The following is a 16661-nucleotide window of genomic DNA, read 5'->3' as shown; positions in this document are numbered from 1 at the left end:
TGTTAATTGGGCTTTTGCTCTCCCTTCTGCCTCWCCGGTGGGAAGCCGGGGGGAGGGAACGTCGTGGGTGCAGTGCTTTTGGCTTTCAGCCTAGTTCACGACACTCTATAAATCAAATTATTGCCATCCCACCACAAATGTTCAAATTCTTTCAAATTACATCCATATCTATGTCACAGTAATATCATTTTTAAAGAAGAGTAGATGGCAGTATAAATAATGTGTGTAGTACCTACAGGGTGAGTCAAACTTTTAAAGAGACAAAGCAATCTCTTAAAATATTGGTAGTATTTTGATTGCCATTCTTTTGAATGCATATTTTGATAATTCTACAGAAGTATGTCTCTCAAAGATATAAAAGCTTTGCAAATCTGAATCTCTTCATCATCTGACTGAAACAGTTATTTTAAGRTGTTTTAAAATGTATCTGTTAAATTCCTCCTTTCCAAAGCTGCTAGAAGACTAAATGAAATGCTCCCACCTTTCAGTTTGGGTTTGGATACTTAGTCAACATGAAGAAAAAACTGTCATAAATCTATGCATAATATTTCAGTGGAATCTACTGGATTGCTCTAAGCAAGCACAAAGCAGGGATTGTACTTGAAACACATGAATATGGGAAMCCAGATAGACAAAATCCTTCAACATCCAATACTTAAACCAAACTGACCAAAATCCTATATTGAATGGTGTGATGCAGTATGAAGGATAATGGTTAAGCAAGAGCAGTAACTCAGTAGACAGAGTTAAATAGGCAGAGGCAGACCTACAGTACCCTTACAGCAAATTGAAATTTCTCAGACCAGAGCAATCAACAATTCACAGTATTCATAATCTGTGTGTGATACTTATCAAGCTAATTGATTGTGAACTTCCACCAGACACATTATGGACTCTTAATAAGACATAAGCACATTTTGCTGTTTTCAGGAGCATTTCTGCTCCTGTCAAAAAATAAACCAGCCGAAACATTCCACATTGTATTTGTCCCACTGGTTGAGAAGCCAAACTCCAACAAAGATCCGAGGAAATGAGCTGAATTGATGTACGTGAAATCGCACTACTCAAGCAATCTACTCTTTTCTGAGGCTGCTTCTTAGTTTAAGATATAGTGTGCCAGGACCCAAAAGATTCAGAGCGCTGAAATAATGCCAGAAAGAACAGTTTTAATGGGTTTTTGAAGTTAAAAAGAAGCCAAAAAACATACAGCAATCCCGAAGAGTGTTTCTCAGAACCCACCTCACTGAGTTGACATATAAATTCTGCACTAATTACCACCTCCTACAGGTTAAACTTAAGCTGAGTTTGTGGCAGTAAAGCAGCTGTAGGTGAAAATGGGYCACCAGGAGAATGCTCAGTCCAACTTCTGCTGGAGGAATGTCTATAATAACAAATGTCCCATCACAACAGAAATATTTGTCAGGAAGCTCTTTATTACTGCTTGTTGTATTAAGTACAATAGGAACAATAAAGAAAGTATGAGAAGGACTTCTTTCTGAACTTCACACTTACAATCAACATTATATATAAGTAAATTTTTTTAAGTGAATGCCATTCTTTAGAATCTCAACCTTCAACAGACTCAGACAGTAAAAGTGAGAATATATTAGCTACAGAATAATATTTAGAATCTCAACCTTCAGCAGACTCAGACAGTAAAAGTGAGAATATATTAGCTACAGAATAATATTTGTGTTCTTCATGAAGAACAGCCAAGTTAGAACTGGACAGGATACGAACTTGCTAGTTTGGCAAAGAGGTACATGTTGAGAATAGCTGTTGTGTAAGAGCTGKTTTTTTATTTTAGTTCCTCTAATATATTTGAATTAAATAAAAGGCCTGGAAAGGACCTTTTAATTATTTATCCTTCCTGCAACAGTAGTAATCAGAAGATATTTAGGAAAAAGATAAATAAACAATGCAAATGTTTCTCAGGGCCCTGAGGGAACCAATAGGCCTTAATAACCTAGAGCCATCCCACCAGGATGTGCACATATACAGCTGGTCAGTGGGTCCARGTGCCCCATTTGGCTCACATTTGGAACTGCAGAACTCAATCCACATCACAGTGGATGTGCCATTAAAAGTGTTTTATTCATCTTCCTTGACCTATGTCCTTCCTTGTTCTTTTTAAGGTTGCTAGACATAAAACTCTTTAGAAACCTKTAACTATTGTAAAGGCACAAATCTGTTAAAATGAGAAAAGAAATGCATATATTAAGCATGCGTAAAGAAATCATTGCTAATGCCAAAGTTCTAACAGGTGTTACTGGTTACTTAGATATGTTTTGCAATATGGAAGAACTGATAACAAAAACTACCCACTTAAAATTGGATGGAGTATGAAGGAAAAAAGATGTGTTTGTGTAGCCTTAAATATAGYGGTTTAGTGGACAAATATATATAATTATATGAATATAAATTTTCAGAGATTGTATCCTAACTGTTTAGTCTGCATCAAGCTCTCCAAATGCAAATGCAATGCTTTTCATAGCATGTTCTGGATTAGATGATCCATGAACAGCATTAGACAGAATATCATGCGCAAACTGAGCCCGAATTGATTCTGGAGAGACCTTCTTTGCCTCTTCTGGATCGGTTGGACCCATTAGTTGCCTCCACTCTTCCACAGCATTTTCCTTTGATAAGACCATTACCACTGATGGACCCCTGTAAAATCAATATAGGGAAACTCTTAGACTGTTCTGGGATTTCTGAGATGCAGACTTATTTTTGATGTCAGAGGTACCATAGAGGGTTATAATAARCATTGAACTACCTTTATTTTATTAAGCTGCTTAAATATTAAAATTTGTTTCTGTATGTTTTGTTTAGGGCAAAATCCCATATTTGAAAGCCAAGGACTTGTTGTCCAGATACTCTCACCCACTAATTTGTGAAGAAAGACAATACATAATGTTTTGAATAGATATACTTACAATATTATGAGGAAGATATTTGTCCTGCATGAGGAGAAAAAAGATTCCATAGGAAAGCAGTTCCTTTTTAGAGAAAATAAAATCCAAAAAATGYCACCCATATGTTTGAGAAGAACTGTAAATGTCCCTTTTAGAAGAATACTCTAAGCTAGAAGCCACTAAATTTGCTAGATATAGTTGTAAATGTAAAATCCTTGCACCACTCATGTTTTGTTGGCACTGTAGATTCAAASTGTGATGTCTACTTACATACCTCAGTACTGTAAACCAAGACACTTACGCAGTCATRCAATTCACTAAATCTTCAAAAAAGGGTTTTCCTTCATGATCCTTGTAAAACTGTGCCGCCATTTCACGAGTTAAAGCTTGTTCTTTTACCTTTGAGATGCTAAATCCAGCCTGTTTAACTCTTTTCATAATTTCTTCTAGAATAACAAAACCCTTGTTTTAGATTGAAATGGTTTAGATGCAAAGAACCTCCCCAAACACCCAAACTTTAAAATTCCAGAAAATACAAGATTTTTTTTTTTTCTAAAAGAATTCACCAACACCTATTCTAATTCTTCTTACAATATCAAAGACCCATGGATAATATAAGACACATTTCAACAGTCCTCTAAAATAGACAGAAACCATTGTCACTGCATGATCCWTCTCGATGCAGGTTTTAAACCCAGACTGCAATAAACTGTGCCAATATCATTCACTGTTGTCACGTTGAACAGAATGTGGACTGGAGTTGTAATGCTGTATCAAACATCACCTGGCTTGCCAATCTGCTTTGTTACAAGAGGGGAGGAAAGACTCGCCAAAGCCAATGATGAATTAGCCTTCAAAAGACTACAGAAATTTGTTAGGACAGAATAGAATAATTTTAAGTAGGGGCTCTAGATAGAGAATTTTTCAAAAGTGGTAGCACACCTCCTTGGGGCATGATTCCAAATTGTACTTAGTGCTCTTCTTACTTTGGTATTCACCTTCTTATTCCCTTAGTCTAACAGTAAGTTAAACCAAGGATGGGAATGCAYCTAACAGAGCACTGACCTCTTTTGAGTCACTAGAGATACCTGTCTGAAATAAGTAACAGAASTTTGGCAAGTGTCTCTCTCCTTTGACTCATAAGGATGCTGGGCAGACAGTCTGCAGAAGTGCCTGGCTTTAAAAAAATGTAGCTTTGCTAAGAACTAAGAACTCTCTTTCTTCAATGCACCACTATTCTAGTGAAAAAAGACCTAAAGGCAGCTTATCAAAGGAAATGCCACATTTGAGATCTCAATCTGAATTATGCTAGCCCTGTAAGAGAATTTCTCTGCCCAGAAAACATATTTCAGAGAATCAAAAGRATGCATTTGATGTGATTTACTGCAGAGTGCGTTGCAAATCTTTTGTAGAAATGTTTACATCAGTAAATATAGCCTTACCTTTATGAGTCTTAGCAGCATCAGGTTTGATTAATGCAAAAGTTTTTTCCTCAGGGAAGAAGAACTCTAATTCCTTCTCAGCATCGACGGCTGAAGAACTGCCATGCAGCTGATTGATAGGCACGCTGTCAATCGCATACCTTGCACGCAGACTAAAAGTCATCCAGAGAGTGAAGTTACTTACAGGAACAGACATTTTGAGCTGTAATTAGCCTTAACCCAGGGAATATAAATTAGTGCTGATCTGGAAGTCTGAAATATGAGCACCCTCCCTCTCAGTACTCATGTTGTTTTATTTCCAAGAAATACCACTTCTTTTCTAATGAAAGGGCACTTTGGTCAGCAGGAGGTAAGATGACACCATGGCAATTTCCTGGGATAAGCAGGTAGAACTAAGGTGTCTGTTTATAAAATGCATAGAAGAAACTTAGTCACAAATAACATATTTACTGATGCAAAGTTTTCAATAAGCTACAAGAAAAATTTTAGTGTTTTTCAAAAAAAAAAAAAAAGTAATGGCAACATTGCAAGAAAAAAATCCCACTATTAAGGATAGGTATTGCCAACATTTTTTCTCTGACTCAATAACTGTCCTTTCACTTCATCACACTTTTTAAAGCTCAGCTKTTAATTATGCTTAGCAGCTATTATATCTCAAAAATATTACGCTTTCTATGTGTAATACATTACTACTTCCAAGAAAAGCTTAAAAAATTGCAGAAATGTTTRTCTGTTTCCAGATGATGGCACTATAGTTACACTAGTTGGAATGTGGAMCTCATTGAGATGAGGAATGTGAAAGTAAGTTGGAAGCTGTGAACGATGGTTGACTTCTGTGGCTATTACCTCTCTGGATTTTCCTTAGCCTCTTCAAGAGTCTTTGGGCCTAGCAAATTTCTCCAGTGTGATACAGCATTTTCTCCTGTTAGAGCCAATACAAGTGTCGGACCACTGTACAATGGGAAAAGTAGCATTAAAAACAAACAAACAAACAAACAAACAAACAAACAAACAAACAAAACTAAAAAACAACAACAAAAAAAAAACCCCAACTAAACTCTTAGTAATTTTAAAAAGGAATTTGATTATATGTAGTCCAGACTAGGAAAATTAGTCTCCATGTTGGAGGACCTTAAAACTGATCTGATAGTTTAAACAGGTACAGTCTGATAAAACCTTATGGGTCTTAAATACAAATTTAAATTGCAAAGTTACTGAGTTTTGTCACAATGGCAAGACAAAGAAATACTGATCATGCCCCAACCGTGCCCCAACTTCATATGAAGGGAATATCCAAACATGATTTATTTCTCTTCCTCCAGCACATGGCTCAGTTGAATATTTCAGAACTCTCCTACAGCCAACCTAAATGCAGCCTTTCAGAGCAGACCTATTTTCACTCAAATCAGTGGACTTGGCTGCTGAGACCTCATACATACAGTGATTCTGACTAGCTAGTAACTTTTAAAAGCTTGTACTTGGGAATTATTCCATTATCTGCACGGAATCTGATCCTGTTTTGTCTTTTACCAAACTTTTAGGTACATGTGTATGTTGTAGGCATGTATTATCCAGGAAATGTTCAACACCAGGTTGGGTGGGACTCTGAGCAACCCGGTCAGGGGCAAGGTGTCCGGATGGCTGGACACCTTGGCTGGAGCTGGGTGGCCTTAATGGTCCCTTCCAACCCAAGTAATTCTGTGAGTCTATGATTCAATAACTATTAATTTCAGTTTTATCTGATTCTATGTAGATTCTATAGATCCACATTCTCCTTTTTTATTCAGCGTACCTGGTCATTTGGTCTAGAAGGACTGGGAAGTAGTCTTGATCRACATGCTCTTTGTAAAATGTACGTACTTGATCTTCAGATAGCATTATTTCTTTCTGCATTGCTATTCTGAAGCCATCATCCTTTATCCTTTGTAGGATAGAATCTATTGAATATATTGAAATAATGCTGAATTGTCATCCATTCATTCAYTTACACACTTGTAGAGAAATGGCATGGACTTTTCAATGATGAAAAGTTATTACATTTTTGTGAGTGAATTAATTTCCAAACTAAAGAACAGAAAACTAATTTAAAGCAACTGCTAGGAGGCATCACTAGTTGCCTGGACACTCAGAAAGCTGATCCTCATCTTCTTAAGGCTTTCTCTTGCTTCAGAAAACTCAGTAGGAATTCCTGACTTAGAAATATGATACATGTTACTACTAAGCAAAAGGTCTAAGGAATTGGGRTAGGTGAAATATTTATTTTATCTAAGTCTTACAAGACCACATGGATAAGTAAGTAGTTTTTGGCACAAGTCAAAATTACTACAAAATCAATGTGTAATTACCTACATATGAACTGCAGAACTGCTGYTCTAAGCAAAGTGCTAGACAACCATAAAGAAAATAAATTCACAAGGAAAGACCAAAATTGTAGCATTTCTGCTCTTTGCGTAGAGTTTATTTCAAGCACAGAGATTCTCAAGTTTGAGCTAAAAATACCACCTGAAATCTAGGAAGAAATGCAAAGATATTACTTAGAAGAAAAGTGAAGTTGTTTGGATGAAGGTTCATGTAATGGGGTAGACTTTTGTATTTAATCTGTAAGAATGCTGTCTGTTTAGGGCAGGYCTTGGGCAGCACTGCCTGATGCAGCATAGAACAGCTTGGATTGGATATTTTTCCCCTTCCTGTTTCTCTGTCTTGGACCTGCTATTCAAGAATATTAGCTACTTTATTATGGTGTRAAATCTAGTCCCCCTGTATTTGAAAATATTAGCTTTTCTGAGAGGTCTACTAGAAACATTCAATCTACAGACTTCCTTGAAAAATTAACCRAAAGAACAAAATATCATTGGTATTTGCATTCTCAATGTATGAAAAACATTAACCACATAACTTCATTCCAGATAAAATTTACTGCTGGCCTAATACTGGGGAGACAATATAACCTAAAAGCATGTCATTGTTTGAGTTAGAATTTGTAATTCAAAATTCAAAATATGAGAGTATTTATACAGTCTTGATAAAAAACACAGTTATTAACACTTACCTCGCCTTTCCTTTAAGAGACTGGGTCTAATTATGGCYAAAGTCCTTTCAACATGTTCTTCCTCATTTACATTAAAATTTGGAAAAAAGAAAGCWAGTTGTCTACTGGCATCTTCAACACTGTCTTGCACATCACATATATTAACCAGACTCTCAGCTGACTTGAGTCCTGGCTTGAGTTTCCTGATGAAACATGAAGTAATTTGCAGTATTTAAGTCACTGTTTAGTTTTAACAAGCTACTTTTTGAAGACATACTTTATTAAAATTCAGGGAAACATAAGAATAGAATGCAAACCAAATTTTTTATTAAATTTGGATTCATGAGTAAAATAACATTTCTGAGAAGAGAATTATTAATATTCTGAAAAAGTGCCTGATCATGTGCTCTGAAGGAGAAATCTCAGCCAGTCAGCTTTAACAATYCCCTTCTAGCTTATCCAAAATAGTTTCTCTGTTTCATGATGCAGAATTGCTACTGACACATGTACAATGTATAATGAATGATCAATAGAAGACTTGTGCTTAGTTCGTGCACAGCATGATCATAAAAATGATAGCATTAGAGAATTGTCTCTAACAGAGACACTTTTCATTGTTTCTTCTCTGTTTATTTAGCTATGTAAATAAAGTCCCTCTTGACCACTTTTAGAAAATTAAGTATTCCCTAGCTGTACTAAATTAATGGAAAAAGGGATGCAGCATTGACAAAATGTCAATTATTATGATAAATTCTGTTTTTGGACCAGTATTTAAGCTCATGTTGTTTTAAGTAAATGTCTAAATATAAAACTTGATTTGATACTTGAATTTTTGGGAACACAGCCTCTCTTGTCTGAGGCTCTCATCCTTAAAATTCTCTGCAAGCCTTTGGCATAGAAGAAAAACACACATTTCAAGATACCATGGTTGTGAGCATCTAATCCTTGCAATGTTTTATGCATCTTGAAGGAGGTTGGGGACACAAACTTCAATACCCTATCCGTTCTCGGCTGGCTTGTACAGTGTTCTCAGGGAGAAGGGCACGCCTCAGATGTGCMCTGGTCTGCCCTGGGTCACATCTTCCCAACAAACACRGGGTAAAYAYGGGAAAGAGTKCAACCTTCTGTCAGCRGTGCTGGCAGTCCCTTGGTGTGGGYGGGCAAGGATTGCAAGGGCTACATCAGCTCTGAAGTGTAACATCGTTCCTCTTGGTCTGAGAACCKACTGAAGTGACTTCAGAGAGATCAATGACCTTGGCTTGTCATCTCTAACTGGGGAGCAAGGAATGTCTGAATTTCCACAAGGACTGGGATTGCATCTTTAGTGGTAATCCTGCGAAGGGCTGAGTGGTGAACTCTGCCTGTTCCCTGGACCCTGCTCACCTGGGCACCTCTGCATCTGTAGGAACGTGCCCTGGTTTGTGGTGTGCACTGAGCAGTGTGGCTGAATCACAGATAAACATTTCCACTGGCACTTACYTGACTGGCTTCCCAGGCTGACCAGACTCACTTTTATCGTCTAGTCCTTTCCAGTGAGGAATATCACCAGTTGTTAAACTTCTAGTGATTATCAAAACATGGCATGGTCCACTCATCATGAATTCAACAAATTCGTCAAAGTCAGGCTAAAAAACATAATTTYCCCCATATGAACTGCAGGAACTCTGAACTTGTCATCAGAAATGAGACAATGATGCTTTTAATGTAACTCATACATTCCTGTTCCAAAATGGCATTCACATACATTCCTCAGARCTCTGTTAAATTGTCTGAGAAGTTTTTTCATCAATCATTTGAGACAACATTATCAAATGTCTTAAAAATAATTAATTTAGATAAAGAAATTCATARCTACTTTAAACAGTACTAGATGTTCTTCCAGGTTAAAATGAAAAAGAAAAGACTGAAGAAAATTTTCTAGAAGCTCGCAAATGTGATCACTTGTTATATTTGTAGTGCAGCATGTAGTGTGACTTATAAAACTGCAATACAGTTCCATGAATAATTTTTAAAACTGGAAATCATGTAGCTGTCTATAAATATAAAACCCAACTATTTGCAAAACATTTGTATGTTTCCTGAAACTCCACTTGCTTTACTATGTGCTTTTCACTTCTTTAGTTTCAACCTTCAATCCTATAAAAGTACATTTCTGTCAGAAAAATAACCTTTGAAGTTTGTGGTGTGAGTTTTTAACTCTTTTTTTTTTTTTTTTTTTTTTTTTTTTTTCACCTTTTTCTTTTTTTTTTCTATTCTTTTTTTTTTAAATCCTTATCAGTCACCATCATGTGATTGCATATGATACATTTTTCCTGTAATAATATCAGGATGATATATTCATGTCTGCTTTCAATTCATTGCTTTCTCCTTCAATTATCTTAATATCTGTGCATATGCTAACCTGTTTCACAAACTCAGAAAGAAAAAGAATGAATGCAAGTACAAAACCACTCATTATTATGCATAAAGGGAGTATTTTTTCTGTGGTGGCTTCAAAAGTACACTTGCTTATGTTAGAAGAACTATGTGTAGATGTTAGTTTTAGCTGTCCTGGTTCACCCAGCTTCATCATGAAAAAGAAGCAATTTTTGGTTCCAGTTTAATCTGAAGGTCTATTGCCTTGAGTCTCTATTCTCTTGTAAAATGCAGACTCCAGGAGTTCAGCAAGATTGTGGAGTATTAAATCAGGGATAATTTTGCGCAATGAGCACAAAGGAATCTCTATGTTTTAACGTAATTATTTTTCAGCCTAAAATTAAACTTAGAGAATGCCAAATAATTGACCTCTCAATATGCAAAGGGCTCTCTGGAACCATATAGTTCATAGGAGTTTTATTATCCTCCTGTCCTAATGTTGGCAGGTATCTGCTATGGTGTAATGTTATTTTCCACTCTCCATGATATTTGAAAAGTCTTGGCAGCCAGGTGAAGTCCCAAATGACTAAAATAAAAGGGAAACATTGTACATCTTTTTAAAGAGTAGAAAGGCTGACCCCAGGAGCTACTGACCTGTCAGCCTCACCTCTGTGCTTTGGAAGGTCATGGAACAGATCCTTCTGGAAGCTGTGTTAGGGCACGTGGAGGACCAGGAGGTGATTTGAGATGGCTTTACCGAGGGCAAGTCCTGCCTGACCAACCCAGTGGCCTCCTGTGATGAGGTGAGTGCATCAGTGGACAAGGGAAGAACTACAGATGTCATTTGTCTGGACTTCTGTAAGGCCTTGACATGGTACCATGCACCATCCTCCTCTCTGAAGTGGAGAGAGATGGATTTGATTTTTGTTTGGTAGAGGGGGAATTGGTTGGACACTTGCATCCAGAGGGTAGAGGTCAATAGCTCAGAGTCCCAATGGACATTGGTGGCAAGTGGTGTCCCCTGGGGGCCATACTAGGACCAGTGCTGTTTATCTTCATTAATGACACAGGTGAAGAGATTGAGTGCACCTTCAGCAGGTTTGCAGATGACACCAAGCTGACACACCCAAAGGACAGGATGCCCTTCCAGAGGGACCTGGACAATCTCAAGCAGTGGGCCCATGGGAATCTAATGAGGTTTAATGAGACCAAGTGAAAGGTGCTGCAGCTGGGTCAGGGCAACCCACAGACTGGGCGTGAACAGATCAAGAATTGCCCTGGAGAGAAGGACTTAGGGGTGCTGCTGGATGAGAGGCTGGACACGACCTGGAATGTGCACTTGGAGGCCAGGAAGCCAAACACATCCTGGGCTGCATCAAAAGTGGCACGGCCAGCAGGGTGAGGGAGGGGATTCTGCCCTTTCACTCTGGTGAGACCCCATCTGCAGTACTGCATCCAGATCTGGGGTCCCCAGCACAGGAAGGGAATGGACCTGTTGGAGCAAGTCCAGAGTAGGCCACTAGAACAATTAGAAGGATGGAGGACCACTCTGTACAAGGAAAGACTGAGAGGATTGGAATTGTTCAGCCTGGCGAAGAGAAGGCTCCAGGATGACCTAATTGCAGCCTTTCAGTACATGAAGGGAGCCTACAAGAAAGATGGAGAGGGACTTTCACAAGAGCATGCAGTAAGAGGACAGGGGGAATGGGTTCAAACTGAAAGAGAGTAGGTTTAGATTAGGTATTAGGAAGAAATTCTTTACTGTAAGGCAGTGAGGCACTGGCACAGGTTGCCCAGGGAAGCTGAGGATGTCCCATCCCTGGACATTCAAGGCCAGGCTGGATGGAACTGAGCAACCTGGTCTAGTGGAAAGTGCCCCTGCACTTGGAACCAGATGATCTTTAAGGTCCCTTCCAACCCAAGCTATTCTATGATTCTATGATATATCAAACGTTGCATGCTTTTGTCTTTGTTCTTCCCATGTCTGCCTCTACACTTTGCTACTCTCAAATTTGGCTGCTGTTTCCATAAAGATGAGTTACTTCTACCTCTATTTCAAAACTATCTGTGTCTAAACTAGAATTCTAGTTCTTCATGGTTTCTTACAAGACCACCCTGTTACTCCCTTTCTAAACCATAGGGCTGCCATCTAGTGATTACTATAATTTTTCTTTTTTGTCTCTCACTTTAGTAGGAACCAACTCATCTCATTCTCATCCCTTTGGAATGCCACAGAAGCACCTTCCCACCCCCTCCTTTACATTAGGCCAACCATTTCCCTGATCCTTTTCATTAGTTCCTCTAATAATATAAAACAAATTATTAATAGTCTGCATGTAATTCCAGTCTCTATTTTATACATATAGCAGAAGGTATAAAAATTTGCTAAGCAACTTCATTTTTTGACTCAGATCCTTCTACACATTCAATTTTAGCTAACACACGGCTGGAGAATGTGACCATATTCAGGTGCTAGTTTGCTAGACCACTGTTATTTAATGGTGGGCAGCCTAATTTAATTATTTTCTTGAACTTTATATCTGTCTTTAGCTATTTTTGTCCCCTAATACGGGACAAGGCACGAAAAATAGATGCCAACCGAGATGCTTTCCCCTTCTGCCTGTGCACATGTTTATTTCCAGAACTGCTCCATGATAAAATCTGGAAAGAAATTTAAAAAATATATAATGTGTAGTATCACTTATTTTCTGTCCTCAACAATATGTGTCAAATTGATACATACTGTCACATAGATGACACTGGATTTTGGGTTTGTGCCACATTTCAGCACCTGATAACCAAGGCAGAGTAATTGCAGGAACAATTTATACAGCATTCTGTTTTTCTTTTCTTACAAAGGTCAGAGGGGCTGTCATAACAGGTTTTAAAATCAGTATAATTTCATCCTGATAAATAGTGTTACAAATTTAGCACCATGTCTAAGGATCACACACATTTAGATAACAGAAAGAAGAACAAAATCTTTCAGTATTTAATTGGAGGTGAGTTTAATTTTGTTGGAATATTAGATTGCCACCTTAGTGATATTTGTATGAGTCAGTAAAAGGGAGAGAGAATATCTCTTATGTACTAAATCTACATTAATTCAGTTCTTAAATATATTTAAAATTTACCATACAGACATTTGCAAGAACATCTGGTAACAAAAATTTTTTTTACCTGTTCCTTTCATTTATGCTTTTAATTGGTTTTTACCTGGTATTTTTTATGGGTGTAAAACACTCGGATTTGCTCTTCAGTAAGCATCCTCTCCTCCGCTGCTTTAATGTCAAATCCTGCCCGTCTAATCTGCAATTACTCAGTTATTACTCATGGGCATTTGAAAATGAATAAGTACTAAATCATCTGTTATTACAAATCTAAAGATTGATTGATTTTAGAAGATATCTTAAGTTTAAAATTCTCTGAACTATTCAAAATATAACTCCTATCTYTGTCTAAACTGAACTTCCAGCCTTTCAAAGCACTTTACTAAATTCGAGATCATAATACCTCTAAGTTAATGTTTGTGAAAAAATATAATGCAGTTCAATGTATGTAGAACGTTCATTCAGCAGTTAATAATTCCTTTTATTTCACATTGAATAAACTCCTTTTGGTCATTGTGAGTGGTTAACATGCAACTGATGTTGCAAAATAGTATAAATTATTTTATAATCATAGGAGTCATTGCTTAGATATGCACTTAACAATTTCTGTATTAGGCTAAAYTACTTGGCTTTAGAAACAGCAAACAAAGAAAAATGAAATCTACTTTATGCTTTTCTGTTTTAWGCTAGGTTACTGYGCTAAATTAAATTATTTGYGAGTGATSCACACTTAYATGACTTGAGTCAAAGTTCATAGTSCATTGGTATGTGGTTTGTAGCAGATATTGATATTTTAATGGCAAAGGCAGTATCCAGCCCCAATACTGGTGACACACCAACATTAACCTGTGCACCAGCGCTCTACTCTTTGATTTGATCTTTGAAAGCCCCTGTGATGGATGTTTTCAGCTGACCCTGACAAGGCTGACTGTGGAAACAGTGCAGGAAATCACCTCATAAGCCAAGTAGCAGCTGCTCCAGCTAAATTGTTTCCAAGCACTGCGTGTTTTTTTGCCTTTACTGAGCTTCCTTCCTTTCCAGCTAAGGTAGAGYAATTGCAGAAACAACCTATACAGCACTCTGATTTCCTTTCCTGCAAAGGTCATTATCCCTGTCATAGCACTTTTAAAAATACTTATAATATCATCTTGATACACATTGTCATGAGATTTTTTTTGGTAGCAGAAAAAATATGAATCGATGTCTAACCTTTACTGGCAYAGAACATTAAAACAATAGTATAAATTTGAATGTTGTATTATTTCAGGTAAAAATTATTGTGCTTTTATCATCCTCAGCAGAGAATCCTTATGAGATTCTGTTCTAAAGCCTGAGCATAAATTAGGATATACTTGACCTTTCATTTTGCTATTATGCCTCTTAAATAAATAGAATGAATGAATATTTTAAAATTCTGTTTACCTTGCGTTTAATTTCATTTACACGTCCCTCTGCGACATCATCAGGTTTTATAATTCCGACAGAATAAGTGAGTACTTCTGAAAAAGGGGAAAAATAGTATGCTAATTAATATATTMATTAAAATCAATGCGCAACTAAATTTTCCATTACTTACAAGTAGGTTTCTCTAAGTAATTTGCCATTTTAATATTGATATGGCCAAACAGTGGTCCCAAAAATTGACTCCAACATTTAAAGCATGCGTTGCAGTGCAGGACCAACTTTTTTGATCCCTGGAATTCACATTTCTGATTAACTATTGTTTTTTAGGAGAAAATATGGTGGAGAAATGCATGCAGCTAGCTGTGGTAGGAAAATTTCAGCTGATGATGAATTTTGTCTAGGAAGATCTCTGTATGTACGAGAGTAGAAAAGTGAAAGGAATGAATTTTACAAATGAAAATTCACTAAGTGAAAATCTGAATATTGGAGATTTCCAGTAAAACATGTACTTCTCATCACAGTGGTTTGATTCCTTAGGGTTGGGAATGCTGAAGGCATTTGCAATAAATACCTGTGGAATTCACACACACTTGCTAACACAATCTGATGTWTAAAACAGGGTGTTCCTTGCTGTAACAGTGTAGACACAGTGCTACCACATCCATAGCATAGAGAACCTTGAAAATGGTCAGCAGGGACCTGAAGTTTACAGTTAAGCATTTGAATGTTACTCAATCAGATCCCAAAAACTGCAGAAGAATTTAAGATAGCAATAATGCAAGCAGCACATTATTCATTACCAGTACTAGAATCACCTACAGACACTGCATGTGTTAAGAAAAATATTACCACAAAATATTAGTGCATCACAGTTTCTGAGAGATCCCCTAACCTGAAGCTGAACCTGAGCTAAAGCTCTRCTTTCTGATTTTCTATCATGTTTAGCTTTTGGGGATTAGTGTGAAGTCTGTAGATAATTGCTAAATGATGATACTGTACTACTAGGTCTCACAGGGCTTATTAAAAAAAAACATAGGCTACAGTTGAGGTCAGGAATATGTCAGTAGAACCACACAATTAAAAAAAAAAGCATGAAGAGGAAGGAAAGGAGATGCCATGACTGTGATCTAATGCCTTCTCACAGAAGGAAAAGAAGCACAGTCCAGAAGAAGGAGAGGATGGAGGAGTTTGCTGCATCTCAGCAGTGCAAAATGGCATTCTCTGCATATATGAAGGAGTGGGAATATTCAGTAGCCATAGACAACAATAAAAATAGAAAARATGTAGGTCTCAGCTTATGACAAACCTGAGATAAATCACAGACAGGACTTACCAACAGGATGGTGCTTATTTTTCAATCYTTTTGCAAGCTTATCCTGCTACTGTGGATTTATGCTCTTATATAAGCCTGTTCTTAAATCTAATCTGGTGAAAGAGTTAATTAAAATAATCTGAGATAGAAGGCATGCCACTGCTTCACAGATCAGCTCTTCCAATCTTCTCAGATTGAATCCATCTCAGTATTCCACCCTAACAGAAGTACACAGCTCACACAGGGACTGTGTGGAAGTGACTTTCAGGCCTTAACTTTACACAGGAAAATTCCCTGGCACATATCACTTCTGAAGGTTCCCAGTGTGGGTATAAAGATATATTGATGATGACAGTCCAATATATTAATTTCTTACAGAAGAATGCTCAATCATAGCACTTCATTAACTCAGCTGAAGAAGGGTCTATTAGTGCTACACATAGACAATTATTAATCAAAAGACATTTGTTCTCTTTCTTTCTGTTAACATTCCTAAAATAAATCAAATATATTTACCCTCGTCTGCTTCCTCSTCATCAGACCCTTCTGATGAACTTTCTTCTTTGAAAACAATTTCTTCTACCTAAGGTAATTGCAAATGGAATAAAAGTACATCACCTCTGCAATTCTAAGAAGGAACTTTGGTCAGTCTGATATTCCTTAACTGAACTTCAGTTAAAAATCTTTTTTTTTTACTGTGAGTGGAGTTCTTTCATCTCCATTTTAATAAAACTAGCAATAAGACATGACTGTTATTTATGTCTTTGTTTCATATGATGCAGTTACTAAGTTATGCTTTAAAAATACTTAGTCCCAAAAGAAAAAACATTACTAAAACCTTTATGAGCTCATGACATTTTGTCCATCTCTCCATTTCTCATACTWTTAGACTAATCTGTAAATTTGTTAAGTTTTTATGAAGTACCATAATGGAAATTTGGTGGTTCTGTGGAGAACAAGAAACAAGGGCAGATTAACTCTGCTATTACTGTGAAATCCAACTGTGGGATCTTTYGCAATGCAGGCTGAACTAGTGAAATATGTGACTGCCTGTGGCAGGAGGGGTTAGACTAGATGATCTTTAAAAGTCCC

General features: G+C 37.1%; 1 protein-coding gene across 1 annotated transcript in view; it reads right to left on the bottom strand.

Moving 5' to 3' along the window:
• Positions 1 to 2447: 2447 nt before the first annotated feature.
• The window catches only part of NME8 (NME/NM23 family member 8), a 17982-nt gene continuing 3768 nt past the window's right edge, over positions 2448 to 16661 (bottom strand). The window contains exons 6-16 of the mRNA XM_057376984.1: positions 16086 to 16152; positions 14276 to 14352; positions 12960 to 13052; positions 8873 to 9013; positions 8231 to 8256; positions 7410 to 7591; positions 6153 to 6297; positions 5207 to 5311; positions 4361 to 4512; positions 3220 to 3364; positions 2448 to 2670 (exon numbers count right to left, since the gene is read on the bottom strand). Of these exons, the coding sequence (XP_057232967.1) occupies positions 2448 to 2670; positions 3220 to 3364; positions 4361 to 4512; positions 5207 to 5311; positions 6153 to 6297; positions 7410 to 7591; positions 8231 to 8256; positions 8873 to 9013; positions 12960 to 13052; positions 14276 to 14352; positions 16086 to 16152 (1356 nt within the window). The remainder of the gene's footprint in view (positions 2671 to 3219; positions 3365 to 4360; positions 4513 to 5206; positions 5312 to 6152; positions 6298 to 7409; positions 7592 to 8230; positions 8257 to 8872; positions 9014 to 12959; positions 13053 to 14275; positions 14353 to 16085; positions 16153 to 16661) is intronic.

This window comes from Malurus melanocephalus, unplaced genomic scaffold, assembly GCF_030028575.1.
Source record: "Malurus melanocephalus ecotype Western Australia unplaced genomic scaffold, MMel_1.1 scaffold_297, whole genome shotgun sequence".
In the NCBI taxonomy this organism is placed as follows: Eukaryota; Metazoa; Chordata; class Aves; order Passeriformes; family Maluridae; genus Malurus; species Malurus melanocephalus.
The sequence above is the reverse complement of the archived record's forward strand: the minus strand, read 5'-3'. Positions and strand labels throughout refer to the sequence as shown.